General features: G+C 37.5%; 1 protein-coding gene and 1 pseudogene across 2 annotated transcripts in view; one reads left to right on the forward strand and one right to left on the reverse strand.

Annotated features, from left to right (window-relative positions):
• Nucleotides 1-17,348, reverse strand: part of MAGT1 (magnesium transporter 1) — a gene marked incomplete at its 5' end in the record, with an annotated part of 46,250 nt that overhangs the window by 8,291 nt on the left and 20,611 nt on the right. The window contains 4 exon segments of the mRNA XM_079727028.1: nucleotides 4,712-4,775; nucleotides 5,431-5,520; nucleotides 6,036-6,176; nucleotides 6,723-6,863. Coding sequence (XP_079583154.1) covers nucleotides 4,712-4,775; nucleotides 5,431-5,520; nucleotides 6,036-6,176; nucleotides 6,723-6,863 — 436 coding nt within the window.
• On the forward strand, nucleotides 15,751-16,560 carry LOC307069057 (general transcription factor IIE subunit 2-like; annotated as a pseudogene). Its single transcript has one exon. The product of its transcript is annotated as a general transcription factor IIE subunit 2-like (transcript).

Raw genomic sequence — 17,348 nt, forward strand, 5'->3', positions numbered from 1 at the left:
GTTCGAGCCCTGGTCCGGGAAGATCCCACATGCCACAGAGCAACTAAGCCTGTGTACCACAACTACTGAGCCTGTGCTCTAGAGCCCACAAGCCACAACTACGAGCCCGTGCGCCCTAGAGCCCATGCTCTGCAACGAGAAGCCACCTCAATGAGAAGCATGTGCAGCACAATGAAGAGTAGCCCCCACTCGCTGCAACTAGAGAAAGCCCATGTGCAGCAACAAACACCCAATGCAGCCAAAAATAAAATAAATAAATTTATAAAAACAAAAAAAGTGGTTCGCAAAGTTTCATGCTGGAGATTTATCACTGGACTATGTGCCATGGTCGGGTAGACCAGTTGAAGTTGATAGCAATCGAATTGAGACATTAATTGAGAACAATCAACGTTATACCACGTGGGAGATAGCCGACATACTCAAAATATCCAAAACAAGTGCTGAAAATCATTTGCACCAGCTTGGTTACATGAATCACTTTGATGTTCGGGTTCCACATAAGTTAAGCAAAAAAAAAAAAAACCTTCTTGACCGTATTTCCACATGTGATCTTCTACTGAAAAGTAATGAAAACGTTCCGTCTTTAAAACAAATTGTGACAGGCAATGAAAAGTGGACACTGTACAACAATGTGGAACAGAAGAGATCGTGGGTCAAGCGAAATGATCCACCACCAACCACACCAAAGACCAGTCTTCATCCAAAGAAGGTGATGTTGTGTATATGGTGGGATTGGAAGGGAGTCCTCTATTATGAGCTCTTTCCGGAAAACCAAACAATTAATTCCAACAAGTACTGCTCCCAATTAGACCAACTGAAAGCGGAACTCGATGAAAAGCGTCCAGAATTAGTCAACAGAAAATGCATAATCTTCCATCAGGATAATGCTAGACTGCATGTTTCTTTGATGACCAGGCAAAAAGTGTTACAATTTGGCTGGGAAGTTCTGATTCATCCTCCGTATTCACCAGACATTGCACCTTTGGATTTCCATTTATTTCGGTCTTTACAAAATTATCTTAATGGAAAAAATTTCAATTCCCTGGAAGACTGTAAAAGGCACCTGGAACAGTTCTTTGTCATACAGAGTGAAGTAAGTCAGAAAGAGAAAGACAAATACCATATGCTAACACATATATATGGAATTTAAGAAAAAAAATGTCATGAAGAACCTAGGGGTAAAACAGAAATAAAGACACAGACCTACTTCAGAATGCAATTGAGGATATGGGGAGGGGGAAGGGTAAGGTGTGACAAAGCGGGAGAGAGGCATGGACATATATACACTACCAAACGTAAGGTAGATAGCTAGTGGGAAGCAGCAGCATAGCACAGGGAGATCAGCTCAGTGCTTTGTGACCGCCTGGAGGGGTGGGATAGGGAGGGTGGGAGGGAGGGAGATGCAAGAGGGAAGGGATATGGGAACAGATGTATATGTATAACTGATTCACTTTGTTATAAAGCAGAAACTAATACACCATTGTGAAGCAATTATACTCCAATAAAGTTGTAAAAAAAAAGATAAAAAGTTTTGGGAGGATGGAATTATGAAGTTGTCTGAAAAACGGCAGAAAGTAGTGGAACAAATGGGTGAAGACGTTGTTCAATCAAGTTCTTGGTGAAAATGAAAAATGTCTTTTATTTTTACTTAAAAACCGAAGGCACTTTTTGGCCAACCCAATATATATGAATCTATGTACGAAACAGAAACAGACTCATAGACATAGAAAACAAACTTATGATTATGAAAGGGGAGAGGGAGGGAGGGACAAATTAGGGTTATGGGATTAACAAACACAAACTACTATACATAAAATAGATAAGCAACAAGGATTTACTGTATAGCACAGGTAATTATATTCAATATCTTGTAATAACCTATAATGGAATATAATCTGAAAAAAAACTGAATCAGTATGTTGTACACCTGAAACTAACACAAATATTGTAAATCAACTATACTTCAATAAAAAAATAAAAGAGCCAGTAGAAGAAAGTACATTATATATGATGAAGGCAAAGATATTTGTATAAAATTAAGCATAAGTATAGAATTGTGGGAAAATGTTTGTTACTTTGATTATTATTGTCCAAGCTATATTTAAACAATTTCTTTGCTTACTGAATTAGCAGTTTAAAAAAATAATACATAACGATGGTTAGGACTTGCCAGGGAAAGCAGGGCACATATATATTTCTGGCAGCAAACCTCCCTATCCCCCCGCCTTTTTTTTTTTTTCGGTATGTGGGCCTCTCACTGTTGTGGCCTCTCCCATTGTGGAGCACAGGCTCTGGACGTGCAGGCTCAGCGGCCATGGCTCATGGGCCCAGCCGCTCCGCGGCATGTGGGATCTTCCCGGACCAGGGCACGAACCTGTGTACCCTGCATCGGCAGGTGGACTCTCAACCACTGCGCCACCAGGGAATCACCCCCCCACACCTTTTCATTTTTGGCCGCACTGCGTGCTATGTGGGATCTTAGTTCCCTGACCAGGGATTGAACCCACACCCCCTGCACTAGAAGCACAGAATTTTAACCATTGGACTGCCAGGGAAGTCCCTCCTACCCTTAAATTTAAGCAAAAACCTTTTGGAAAACAACTTGGACAAAACACGAAGAGCAATAGACAGATTTACACACTTTGTTTCATACTTCTGGAAATTCAGAGATATGCCAATTATTTATTTATTTATTTTTTTGGCTGTGCCGCGTGTCTTGCAGGATCTTATTTCCCTGACCAGGGATCAAACCTGGGCCCCCAGCAGTGAAAGCCTGGAATCCTAACACTGGGCCACCAAGGAATGCTGTCAATTATTTTTATAGCCAAGAAAACATTCTTTCCAATATTCACCAATAGGAGAATAATTGAATTATGATATATCCATTATAAAGACATTGATGACTATTTTTCCTTTTCCTTGCCAATGTTTTCTTATTGCTCTGTAATTCTCATGCACTTTTGTAACTTTGAAGGCCATATACAATTTATTAAATGCTTATAATACATTAAAAAACCAAATTGTGTGTGAGGTATGTCTATAACTATAAAAAATGGAACTCCTCTTAGAGTCATCTAGATGATGGGATGACAAGGCAGGGCAAATGACATTACCACCAAGTCACTGGGCAGATTCTCTAACAGCCTGGGCTACAATTGATTCCAGTATGTCAATGTTAGGACCCCTTGGCTGAGAAGCACAACTCTAGGAACATTACATTTATTCACCTTGTTGATTTGCTCCACAGAGTCACTGATTATGCATTCAGGTGGGTAAACTATGATCAGTAATACTAAGAAATGTAGGGCCTCCCTGGTGGCGCAGTGGTTGAGAGTCCGCCTGCCGATGCAGGGGATACGGGTTCGTGCCCCGGTCTGGGAGGATCCCATATGCCGCGGAGTGGCTGGGCCCGTGAGCCATGGCTGCTGGGCCTGCGCGTCCGGAGCCTGTGCTCCGCAACGGGAGAGGCCACAACAGTGAGAGGCCCGCGTACCACAAAAAAAAAAAAAAAAAAAAAAAAAAATACTAAGAAATGTAGACTGCTACCTATCTGATATCACTGCTACCTATTCTGCAGCTTACAGAGACATCAATTTTCAGATGTGAGAAAGTAAAAATCTGCCCTGCCATTCGAGAGGATGGGCCAACACACATATAAAGTAGCTGCACAGTTTACAGGAAATAATATTTCTCCCTAGGACATGCTGCAGCTGTAAAATGTCAAAATAAACCCTGTCTTTGAGTAACTACAGTTTTCTTACTCAACGCGGAACCTTGTTCTCTAAACTCGTAGACTGATTCAAATTATATCAGTAAGAAGGAAACATTCCATTCTTGACTGGAGGATCTAAGTTACTCAATTTACAAGTACAATTTCTAAGTAGCCTCAATTTACAACCAAAGTACAGAGCTTTAAAAAAGGAGTTTCTGGGTTTCCCTGGTGGTGCAGTGGTTAAGAATCCACCTGCCAATGCAGGGGACACGGGTTCGAGCCCTGGTCTGGGAAGATCCCACATGCTGTGGAGCAACTAAGCCTACGAGCCACAACTATTGAGCCCATGTGCCACAACTACTGAAGCCCACACGCCTAGAGCCTGTGCTCTGCAACAAGAGAAGCCACCGCAATGAGAAGCCCGCACACTGCAACGAAGAGTAGCCCCGCTTGCCACAACTAGAGAAAGCCTGCATGCAGCAACAAAGACCCAACGCAGACAAAAATAAATAAATAAATTTAATTTTTTAAAAAAAGGAGTTTCTGAAGACAAATTCCCAAATTTATCTGAACGGTGTAGTTTCCAGGAAACAGAACCCTGAGTCCACTTCACAGTCCAGACCTGATTCTGATCCCTTTACACTTAGCCTGGCTTTGCTTTGAGCTCATCAAAACATTGCTTCATTTACATTTCATCTAAGCTCCACCTTTCCTTAAATCCTATAACAACTCTATCTTTCCTTAGGTAAGATATCCCATGGTCCCTCTGATTTGTAGTCTCCTTTGTAGCAATGATCCAATAAACTTGGCTTTATCAGACTTGCAGGTTTGTCCCTGGTGTTCTTTAGCTGATCAGGCTAAGACAGATGACACAGTAATATGATTCCAAAGATATTATGACTTGCACTAATAAGAGAGCAGCCTCAACCAAATGCTGTACAATGTGAGAAAACAGACAAATTAAAATGTGGCACCAAGAACTTATTGTAAAGAGGATACTAAACAGAAGAACAATGTGTGTTTCAGCTACAAACTGGGCTTGGCTGCTTCCATGGATATAATTCTGGGGGAAAAAAAGGACAAAATTTAATCTTTAAATATACATTAAATTTCGGTGATTTAATCCTAAAATTGACTACTTTCAAACACTATGAAATTAATAATTCACCTGATGTATGTAAGCATTGGATCTGTGGCATTCATCAGTAAAAAGTCTGATTAAAATGAAAGCTATTTCTGTGTTATTTATTATTTGTACTTATATTTATTTGTACTTATTCACTGTACTTATACTATGTTTTCAACAACAAAATATATGAGAAAACTAGTTTTTCAGTGTAGAAGACCATGAGGTACAATAAAATAAACTCCATGAAAACAGGGACTACGTTTTTCTTATCACTATACCTAGTAATACCTAGTACAGTGCCTAGAAAGGATAGATGCTCAAGTACTTGATCGTCTGTTATTCTATTTAGTTGAAGGCTAACTTTCTTTCTTAGACAGCTTACTCAAAAGAACTACCAAATGGGATAAGGAACTTCCCACTTTTAAGAGTACTGCACAGCTTTTTAGCAATTGAAGCTCATTAATACAAAGAGATTGAAAAGTCAAAACTAAATTTAGTTCATTCATACGCTGGCACTGATCTCACAGGATAATAATAATTAAGGTTAACTTTAGTATAAGATGAAAAGAAATCCTGGACTTTCCCTTACCACATGTCCTGTGTGGGGATTCTTATGAGCATATGGTGGTCCTCTTATATGGTTCCACATTTGACCAGATGTCATAGCAAGCACAAAACACTAGGAAACAAAAAGTAATGAAATACTCATATAACATGGTGTAGCTGTTCCCACCTTGATTAGACTCATAGGTGTATGAAAAGTGCACCCTCTCAAGTAATATATGAAATAATTTTTTTCAGATAAATGATAAAAGATAAAAGGCTTATATTTCATCACAAGGATCACAAGAATCAATAATATTACTTTGAAAGGAAAACAGTGTTTTAAAATTATAAATAAACTGACACAAGTTTAAAATTGAATATTGAAAAGTGTTTTAGAAGAATATTTTCAAAAGAACTGGAGATTTTCGTAGGGGTGACAGCCTTTCAGGTTGAATAAAAACTGGGTACAATGAGTTCCTTCAAGCTCTGGCCATCCTAATGAGATAATGGAGGAAACAAACTGATTTTAAGGTATACAATAAAAATATATAAAATATTTTCCCACAGGTAAGAAATAAACAAAATGCCACCAAACAATGTAATATTAGGAGTTTTATTCAAGCAATTTTTCTTCTAAAATTCACTTACCAGAGCCGCAAAAGCCCATCCAGTTTTATTAAAGAGAAATTCCATATTGCTTCTTCGAAGATACACAAGTCCACCAATAACAGCCAAAAGCAATCCCAACATAAGGGGACCAGCATAATTTGGGGGTCTAATTACTCTAATCTAATGGAAAGGAGAGAAAAACACTTTAAAGTATGAAATTTATCCATTAAGTATACAGTTCAAAACACTTTGAAATGAAAGCAATCAAAACTAGTGTGGTCATTTTCAAGAAAAATTACACTTTTTCTTTTCATCCTAATGAAAAAGTCTACAATGTACCCTAAAATGGGATGGATACAATATTCTCTTTAACCACAACATAACATCTTTTATTTATCTATTTATTTATTTTTGCTTTTTGAAAGACATTTTTTTCACAACATAACATCTTTTAGATTAAGAAGAATTTGCCAAGTACAACTAGATAGTCCGTGGACTTAACAAGGACAAAAGAGTGGTTTCCATGCTGAACTGACTACATAATAAAGGATGTTTTGTAATGTCAGTCTTTCATCAGGATGATTCTGTTAAATGCTACTTATGAAGGGACTGACAAACTATCACTACCTCAGTGATATGGGGATAAGACCAATTAGGACCTCCCAGAAAGATTCAAAGTGGATAATGACAAAGTAACTTTCTACTGTACAAAGCAAGGAAACTTACATTGACATCAGTTCTGTCAGCAATCCACCGGGCAATCTGCTCAGCTGAAAATCCACGCACCTGCAACTCATATGTATCACCCCGTTTGGGTTTCCCTTTTGCAGGAAAGTTGATGAAAGTTGGAGCTGAATTCATGTTTAGCTGAATAAAAAGTATTGCACGAAAATATAAACTACCAAGAAAATAATCTTAACAGCAAATATTATTTTGAAATTTAGGCATTTTACAAAGATGAGGAAGCACAGGTTTAGGTAGGTTAAGTGATTTGCCTAAGGAAAGTGGTAAGTGATGGAGACAGGATTCAAACCGAAGGGTGCTTGTGACCTTAACTAGTACACTTTACTTACCAAATATAAATTCCTAGCTAAGAAACCAACATTTTACTCCTTTAGAATGGAAAATTTCCCATACCGCAATCACTTTAATCTGTTCAGAGATTATGCAAAACATAATACATTTATGAGAACTAAAATTGTCTCATGTAGCTTAGGTAAGCTCCAAATAGAGCACACTCTCTATTTTTTTTTGGCCGTGACACGTGGGACCTTAGTTCCCTGACCAGGGATGGAACCTGCACCCCCTGCAGTGGAAGTGCAGTGTCTTAACCACTGGACTGCCAGGGAAGTCCCCTAGAGCACATTCTCAATTTGGAGGAAACAAGATCAGAATAAGAGAGTGCTCTATTGTAGTGAAAACCAATGCGAAGTGATAACCAATATGAGAAATAGTCAATTCTAAAAGGTTCATAAATGTTTAGTGATAAGCATCACATTTCTCTGTTCTCTGTCATGAGACCATGGTACTCTTAAGAAGATAACACTGGAATTGCTAAGGTAAAGAATCTATGACCTACTCATCTGCATTATATCTTTCCTGATGTGATATAACTATATTTGTGGAAAATAAAAAGTCTAAGTCCAGGAAAAAGATGTTGACCAACAGATGCAAGCATTCAGGTCCCCTCAGCAGGTAACCCTTTAATGGAGATTGGCTTCTATAAAACAATTATAACTTAAGACATCAACCAATAAAATAACCCACTCCCTTGCTTTGATTCTATACTTATTACAGTAACCCTTCTAACAGAAATATTTTTAGATATTCTCATAAGGGGAGAGAGTATACCGATAGTGGACATGATTATTTTGGTCTCCTTGGCAGTAAAATATGGCGAATTGGTGAATTAAAAGATTAGGTCTTTGGTTACCAATGTCCATGGATTTTTATGGTTTGGTGAGTATATACAAAGTCTGCAGAGCTAGATAAATTCTGGCTACACTGTTAAAAATTCAATTTGAGTTTGCAAAACTTAAGAAACACACCCTGGATAGTGTTCATGCCACCAAACTGCTGCCCAAACTTTAGGCCAAACTCTTCAGTATTTGTTTAGCTATATAGCAGTTCCCACTTGTCTGCAGTTTCACTTTCCAGAGTTTCAGTTACCCATGGGCAACTGCAGTCTGAAAATACTAAACAGAAAATTCCAGAAATAAACAATTCAAAAATTTTAAATTGCAGCCATTCTGAGCCGTGTGATGAAATCTCTCGCCATACCACCCAGGATGTGAATCACCCCTTTGTCCAGCATATCCCATCCATTAGTCACTTAGTGTTGGTTATCAGATCAACTGTCGTGGTACCACAATGTTTATGTTCAAGTAACCCTTATTTTACTTAATAATGGCCCCAAACACAAGAGTAGTGATGCTGGCAATTCAGATATCCCAAAGAGAAGCTGCAAAGTGCTTCCTTTAAGTGAAAAGGTGAAAGTTCTCAACTTAATAAGGAAAGAAAAAAAATCATATGCTGAGGTTGCTAAGACCTATGGTAAGAGTGAATCTTCATGAAATTGTGAAGAAGGAAGATAAATTCATGCTGACTTTGCTGTTCCACCTCAACTGCAAAAATTATAGCCACAGTAAGTGATAAGTGTTTAATTAAGATAGAAAAGGTAAGATAGAAAAGATAAATTGGTACAACAAAATATTTTGAGAGACCACATTCACATAAATTTATTACAGTATATTGTTTTAATTCTTCCATTTTATTATTATTGTTGCTAATCTCTTACTGTACTAATTTATAAATTAAACTTTATCATAGGTATGTATGTATGTATGCATGTATAAGAAAAAATACAGTTACATATAGGGTTCGGTACTGTCTGCAGTTTCAGGGTCTTAGAATGTATCCCCTGTGGATAGAGGGGACTATTGTACCTCCTTTGGATTTAAAATATACATATGCATCTAAAAGAACTAGGTAATATATGAAATCCATTTCCCTTATGAAATTAAAAATAAAAAATTACAGGGTTATGAAGACCAACTCCAGTCCATTCTGGCAGCCACTATTACCATTTCTAGACCTTTCTGAATTTATTCATATACATGTGTATGTACCAACAGAAAACATAATATTGCTTTGTGTGTGCCTTATTTTAACAAAAATGGTATCACATTAACTGTAATATTCTGCAATTTGCTTTTTATTATTCAACCAAGTTTGAGAGATTTATCCATGACAGTATGTATATATATATATATATATATATATATATATATATATACACATACATATATATATATAGACCTCACTCTCACAGTTTATTAAGTAATTATGCTATTATTGGTATTTTAGTTCTTTTTTTCCCTTTTTTTACAATTAAAAATGATGTTGAAATGAACAGCCATGTACATATCTCCCTGTATACATCTGAGAGTGTTTCTCTAGAAATGGAATAATTAGTTCATAGGGCAGAAACATCTTAAATTAAAATGGATAGAGCCAACTCGCCTTCAGAAGTGGCTGTACCAATTTACACTCCTACCCAAAGACATAGGAAGGTATCTGTTTCCCCACATTCTTGCCAAAAGCTGATCTAATGGATGAACATTGTGTATCACCATTATTGTAATTTGTATTTCCATGATTACTAGTATAACATCTTTATACCAAATCAGCTCTGTAAAAATATCTTGTATGCTACAGACACAATCAACAGAGTGAAAAAGCAATCAATGGAATGGGAGAAATATCTACAAATCATATGTCTGATAAGGGGCTAATATCCAGAATACATAAAGAACTCCTATAACTAAAAAACAAACATTAAAAACTGGGCAAAGGATATGGATAGACATTTCTCAAAAAAGATATACAAATTGCCAACAAGCACATGAAAAGATGTTCTACATCACTAATCATTAAAGAATTACAAGTCAAAACCACAGTGAGACACCATCTCACACTCATTAGGACAACTACTATCAAAAAATCAAAAATAATGCAAAATGGTGCAGCCACTATGGAAAACAATATGGAAGCTACTAAAAATAATAAAAAATGGAACTACCATATGATCCAGGAATTCTACTTCTGGGTATAAATCTAAAACAACTGAAAGCAGGGTCTTGAAGAGATATTTGTATACCTATGTTGATAGCAGCATTATTCACAATAGCCAAAAGGTGGAAGCAACCCAAGTGTCCATCAACAGATGAATGGATAAATAAAATGTGGTATATGCATACAGTGCAACATTATTCAGCCTTAAGAAGCAAGGAAATTTTGATGCATGCTACAACATGGATAAACTTTGAGGACATTATCCTAAGTGAAATAAGCCAGTCACAAAAAGACAAATACTGTATGATTCCACTCATATGAGGTACCGACAGTAGTCAAATTCATAGAGACAAAGTAGAATGATAGTTGCCAGGAGCTGGAGGAAGAGGGAATAAGGAATTATTTAATGTGTAAAGAGTTCCAGTTTTATGAGGTGAAAAGAGTTCTGGAGGTTGGTTGTACAACAACCTGAATGTACTGAACACTACTGAACCACATTTAAGAATGGTTAAGATAGTACATTTCATGTTATGCCTATTTCCTCACAATTAAAACATTTTTTAAAGTCTTGTAGGCTTTGAAAATCCTTAGATGTTCAAGAACCAAAATAAGATGTACTGTTTTTGGTAGGTACCACTTTTTATCCATGCTTAACTTTTGTATACTGTGGCATATGACATTGTTCTTTGGAGAAAGGTTTGAATTTCTTCCACAGATGGACACACTGCCATCCTTATACCACTAACTCTAAATATAGCTCTAAAATGGACATTGATATTAAAAGGTATTTGACGTAGAAGAAAATTGGTTTTGTACTTTTACAAATCACTAACAGAAATTCTTTATGTGTATCTTGTTAAAATAAATGGAATTACAATTTTTAATTTCCAAAACGGTCCTTGCTTTAATAGTAGAGAATGAGAAAGCAGTTTCTTAAACTTTAGAAATTGTTTCCTTTGGTCTAAAAAGGCCTAAATGCACTAACCTTTTAGGCTATAGCATGTTTTATGAATATACTGATTTTGATTTATAGAGCTGTGTGAGACTAGAATATGACCAGCATGATGACATATTGTAAAATGGAACATTAATCCATCCATTTGACATTTACTGAACATCTATTATGTGCTTAGCACTAATGGCTACAGGATGTTGGCTCTGCCCATAAGTAAGTATATTCTAAGAGGGACTGTCAAACAACTCTAGGGTTAATTCTACTATAAGACAGAATCTGGATATATATAGATATATAATAGAAATATAAGGAAAGTAGTGTGACAATACAAGAAAAGGGTTGACTCACATTTGAGGATTTGAAAAGGCTTCAGGGGAATATCTGAAATGAGGCTTAAAGGGTAAACAGAACTTTGAAAGTGGAGAGAAAGGGAGCAAGGGAGAAAAGATACTTTATGTTGTAGGAAAGGATCAACAATGTTGAAATAAAACAACGACATAATATAATTATGGGAAAGGTGGTTATGTGTTTGGAGTAAAGAGGGCATGAAGTGAGGAGGACTAAGGAATTTTGGCTTTAGTCTATATGCCACTATTTCCAAAAATGTGTTCCATAGAATATAACTAAAATGCTCCATTAAGTGGTCCAATAATTGGGGAAGTTCTGCATATTACAGCTCAGTATTAGAATGGAAGGAATAACACATTTCAGCATGTTGAAGTCTATGAGAAGTCCTGTGTTGGAAAATAGTTTCTCATGTTTATGCATGTCTTGTGAGCAGAGGCACTGACTGCCTTTTTCTGGATGATCTTCTCAAGGATGTTTGTACATCCTTAGAAGTTAGTAACAGAGTCTCCCTCCAAAGCAAAGGGCATGCATGCTTACTAGCCTTTATGGAAGATTTGGGTTCCCAAAGCTTAGAGTTCCTCTTCCATAATGCAACCCACTCGTTTTCCTCGCATTGTCCTATGGGAAGTGGGGCTTAGGGAACCAGTGCAATGAAGTGTTGATACTTTGGATTTTGTTGTTGTGAGTAATAAAGTCCTTTAACTCCAACCCAGGAGTGTCATGTCATCTGTGAGCATCTATGAAACTGGCAGGGTCACTTGTTAGCTTGCACGTAGAATAAAACCTCAAGACCCTTCATAGTTCTTGATACCATGAAGTAAAAAATAAAATTTAATTTTGTTTAAACTAAGGTTTCCCAAATTTTATTTTCCCCCAAGTATTCTTATTAATACCTTCTAGAAAAAAAACCTCTAAGAACTGTTAATGGCAGGCAATATGGAGAGAGTATTATATGGATGGTAAGTTCAAATGAAAGAAGATGAAGGCCTTGGAAGTAAAGGATGATGGATGTTGTAGAAAAAGAGGAATGTCAAAGAAGTGTCACCAATGATACAGAACCCAAGAGGAACGGGTTTGAGTGGAAGTAGGAGAGACAGGAGTTTTATTTGGGACATAATGAATTTTTGGATTGGGAAGTCATTCATATAAAGGTGTACAACAAGAAGTTATATCCAAATCTTTCCTTTCATGTTTTATACAATTGTTGAGTAAAATATGTCCAAATATATGAGTTAGACAGATTTATAAACAGACAAAACTCAATCTATGTCCTTGAATCTATGGATTGCATCTATGTCCTCTTATACACAAAGGGGAAAGAACTACTACAGGGCTTCCCTGGTGGCACAGTGGTTAAGAATCTGCCTGCCAAGGCAGGGGACACGGGTTTGAGCCCTGGTCCGGGAAGATCCCACATGCCGCGGAGCAACTAAGCCTGTGTGCCACAACTACTAAGCCTGCACTCTAGAGCCCACGAGCCACAACTACTGAAGCCCACACGCCTAGAGCCTGTGCTCCGCAACAAGAGAAGCCACTGCAATGAGAAGCCCGCGCACCACAACGAAGAGTAGCCCCCGCTCGCCACAACCAGAGAAAGCCCGTGCGCAGCAACGAAGACCCAACACAGCCAAAAATAAAAAAGAACTAGTACAGACGCTGAAGTTAAAAATACAGTTGAAAGTTATGATTTCCAGTTCTGCATGTAAGGAGCTTGGAAGTCGCTACTCTATCATATCAACAAGTAAAAAGCTGAACAAACTGAAAAGCAGACAACTCTTCTGGGATTCCCTAAGAGAGAGGAAGACACAGGGCAAACGACTGCCCCCAAGATTGGAGAGATTGGAGAGACAGGCAAATACAGGGAGTCAGGGCTTATCTGAGCAGAGACCAACAAGTGGAAACCACCTCAGGAACATTGCCAGAGTAGGAAAACCTGATCTGTAACTGACAAATTACTGGAGGCTCAGTGTGGACAACTCTGAGAGTTAAAAGCTCCAAAAGCACACAGTTATGGGGGAGGGGGGTAAAAATATTGTGAGATTTACCTCCAGGAGCTTGACTAGGTTCCCACAGTAAATACTGGAGAAAAATCCCCTCATGCTACTGTCAGGGTGAGGGGAAAAGAAAACATTTTGAAATACCCCAGAGAACTCTGCTCTTCTTAACAAGGTCTGTCCTCAGAGGAAACTAGTTAACCCCAGCCTAACCTGCTGGGGTATTATCAGAGCCTAACTAACCTGGAAGAAGGGAAATACCAAACTCTAGTTCACTCCAGCCATCCTGTCCTCTAAGAGGGGAGGAAAAAAACTGAGAAACTCTTGTGAAGGTCACAGTCCAGAGGCATATGCTCACTAAAAGACTGAGATCTAACTCTAGGACTATAAAACATCCCTCTCCCCTCACACCACATTACTAAAGGCCACTTTACAGCAGTTCCTTTCATCTAGTACATCATGTCTGGCTATGAAGAAAAAAAATACAAGGGATATCAAAAGTCAAAAAAAACACAATTTGAAGAAACAGAGCAAGTATCAGAACCAGACTTGGAAGGGATGTTGGAATTATCATACCAGGAATTTTAAACAAAACTGACTAATATACTAATATCTCTAATGGATAAAGTAGACAACATGCAAAAACAGATGGTTAATGTAAGCAGAGAGATGGAAGTCCTAAAAAGAACCAAAAAGAAATGTCGGCAATGAAAACCACTGTAACAGAAATGAAGAATGCCTTTGATGGACTTAGTACACTGGACATGTCTGAGGAATCTCTGAGCTAGAAGATCTATCAATAGAATCCTCAAAAACTGAAAAGCAAAGAGAACAAAGACAAAAAAAAGGAAACTAAAACAGAACAGAATATCCAAGGACTGTGGGCCAATTACAAAAGGTGTAACATACACATAATGGAAATACCAGAAGAAAGAGAAAGGAATAGAAGAAATATTTAATGACTGAGAATAACCCAAAGTAATGTCAGACTCCAAATCACAGATCCAGGAAGCTCTAAGAACATGAAGCAGGATAAATGCCAATAAAACTATGCCCAGGCATATAATTTAACTCAAAGAAACCAAAGATAAAAAAAACTCCGGGGCTTCTCTGGTGGTGCAGTGATTGAGAATCTGCCTGCTAATGCAGGGGACACGGGTTCGAGCCCTGGTCTGGGAGGATCCCACATGCCGCAGAGCAACTAGGCCCGTGAGCCACAACTACTGAGCCTGTACCTCTGGAGCCTGTGCTCCGCAACAAGGGAGGCCGCGATAGTGAGAGGCCTGCGCGCCGTGATGAAGAGTGGCCCCCCCGCTTGCCACAACTAGAGAAAGCCCTCGCACAGAAACGAAGACCCAACACAGCAAAAATTAATTAATTAATTAATAAACTCCTACCCTCAACATCTAAAAAAAAAAAAAAAAAAAAAACTCTGAAAGAAGTCAGAGGAATTCCTCTTACCCACAGAGGAAGAGAGATAAGAATTACACCCAATGTTTCTTCAGAAACCATGCAAACAAGAAGAGAGCGGAGTGAAATATTTAAAGTGTTGAGAGGAAAAAACAACACCAACTTAGAGAATCCTGTACCCTGTGAAATTATTCTTCAAAAGTGAAGGAGAAATAAAGACTTTTTCAGACAAAGAAAAATTGAGGGAATCTCAGGCAGGAAATGTTAAAAGAAGTTCTTTAGAGAGAAGGAAAATAAGGTAGGTTGGAAACTTGGATCTACATATATTAAGGGAGGGACTGAAGAGGGAATAGTGAAGGTAAAATAAAAACTTTTGTTTTCTTATTCTTAATTAATCTAACACATAACAGTTTGTTCAAAATAACACCAGCAGTTTATTCAATTGTGTGTGTGTGTATGTGCCTATATATAAGTGAAATGAATGACAGAAATGATACAAGGGATGGAAGGGGGGATTAGTATTATTTTGTTATTATAAGGTATTCTCGCTACCCATGAAGTGGTATAGTGTTATTTGAAAGTGGGCTTTGATTAGCTGTAAATGTATACTGCCAACTCTAGGGCAACAACTAAGAAAAGCAAAAAAAAAAAGTATAACTAATATACTAAAAAAGGAGAGAAAAATGGAATCACATAAAATTAAATTAAATTAAAATTAAATCAATTAAAGCCACAAAAGGCAGAAAAAGATTAGAAGACAAAAATAGGAACAAAGGGCAAAAAACAGAAAACAGTAATGAATATGGCAGATGGTAATCCAACTATATCAATAATCAACTTGAATATCAATGGTCTAAATGCACCAATTAAAAGACAGAAATTGTTAGAGTGGTTCAAAAAACAAGACCCAAGTATATGTTGTCTTCAAGAAACCCACATTAAATAGACACACATATAGATTAAAAGTAAATAGATGGAAGAAATATACCATGCTGTATCTTCTGAGTCATCATCATCAAAGAAGAAGAAAGCAAAGCTAGAACATGGAGGATCATCAAGCTCTAAACAAAATTCTGATCATAGCAATGGATCATTTAACTCGAAAGTTCTATCAGGACGCTCTGGATATAAGTTTGGCATTCTTGCTAAGATTGTGAATTACATGAAGACATGGCATCAGCAACGAGATACACATCCTCTTACTTTAGAAGAAAGTTTGGATGAAACACAACATTTAGATATTGGACTCAAGCAGAAACAATGGCTAATGACTGAGGCAATAGTCAGTAATCCCAAAACTGAAGTAATAGATGGAAAGTATGCCTTCAAGCCCAAGTACAACTTGAAAGATAAGAAGGTCCTACTTAGGCTCTTAAATAAGCATGACTAGCAAGGCTTAGGAGGAATTCTTTTAGAAGACATTGAGGAAGGACTGCCCAATTCCCAGAAAGCAGTTAATGCTTTAGGGGACCAGATACCATTTGTAAACCTTCCTGATAAGAAAATTCTTTTCTTCAATGATAAGAGCTATCAGTTTTCTGTGGATGAAAAGTTTCAGAAACTGTGAAGGAGTGTCACCATGGATTCAATGGATGAGGAGAAAACTGAAGAGTATCTGAAGTGACAGGGTATTTCTTCCATGCAGGAATCTGGACCAAAGAAAGTGGCCCCTATTCAGAGAAGGAAAAAGCCTGCTTCACAGAAAAAGCGATGGTTTAAGACTCACAATGAACACTTGGCCTTGGTGCTGAAGGACTACTCTGACATCGCTCCTGGCAAGTAGTGAACAGTTTTGTCTGAGAGCAAAGAGTTACAAAGTCAAGATCTTCCTTGTTGATGCTAGGATCCGAAGACTGTCTTCCCATTCTAGTTCTTAGGACCGAGGAGAGGAGCAGTTCAGTTTACAGAACTAGTGCAAATTACCAAACTCGAAGCTTATTTTCATTAATGTGCTAATGAGAAATGTGATGTCCCCATTAACCTCCTGTTACTTCTTGGGGGAAAGGCGGTCAGCAAGGCATGCAGGTGTCTTTGCTATTTATCTATACTTCTAAGTGGTTCCTGGTTCCATTTTCCCTCTTTTATTACCTTAGAACAAGTTTGCTGATAGTCTTGAATGCAATATTTGTTTATTCCAAAAGAACATATTTATAATAAAATCATTGTAGAAGGAAAAAAAGTAAATAGATGGAGGAAATATACAATGCTAACACTAATCAAAAGAAAGCAAGAGTAGTTATATTCATTTCAGATACAGCAGACTTCAAAACAAGGAAAGTTATTAGGGATAAAAAAGGGCATTACGTGATGATAAAAGGGTCAATTCTCCAAGAAGAGATACAATCCTTTACATGTATGTGCCTAACAACACAGTGTCAAACTATGTGAGGCAAAAACTAATAGAATTGCATGAAGAAATAGATAAATCTACTATCATAGTTGGAGACTTCAACACCCAATGGACAGATCCAGCAGGCAAAAAATCAGTAAGGACATAGCTGAACTCAATAACACCATCTAAACAACTGGATATAATTGACATCTATAGACTACTACTTCATCCAAAACAAC

The sequence above is a fragment of the Hyperoodon ampullatus genome, assembly GCF_949752795.1.
Source record: "Hyperoodon ampullatus genome assembly, chromosome: X".
Classification (NCBI taxonomy): domain Eukaryota; kingdom Metazoa; phylum Chordata; class Mammalia; order Artiodactyla; family Ziphiidae; genus Hyperoodon; species Hyperoodon ampullatus.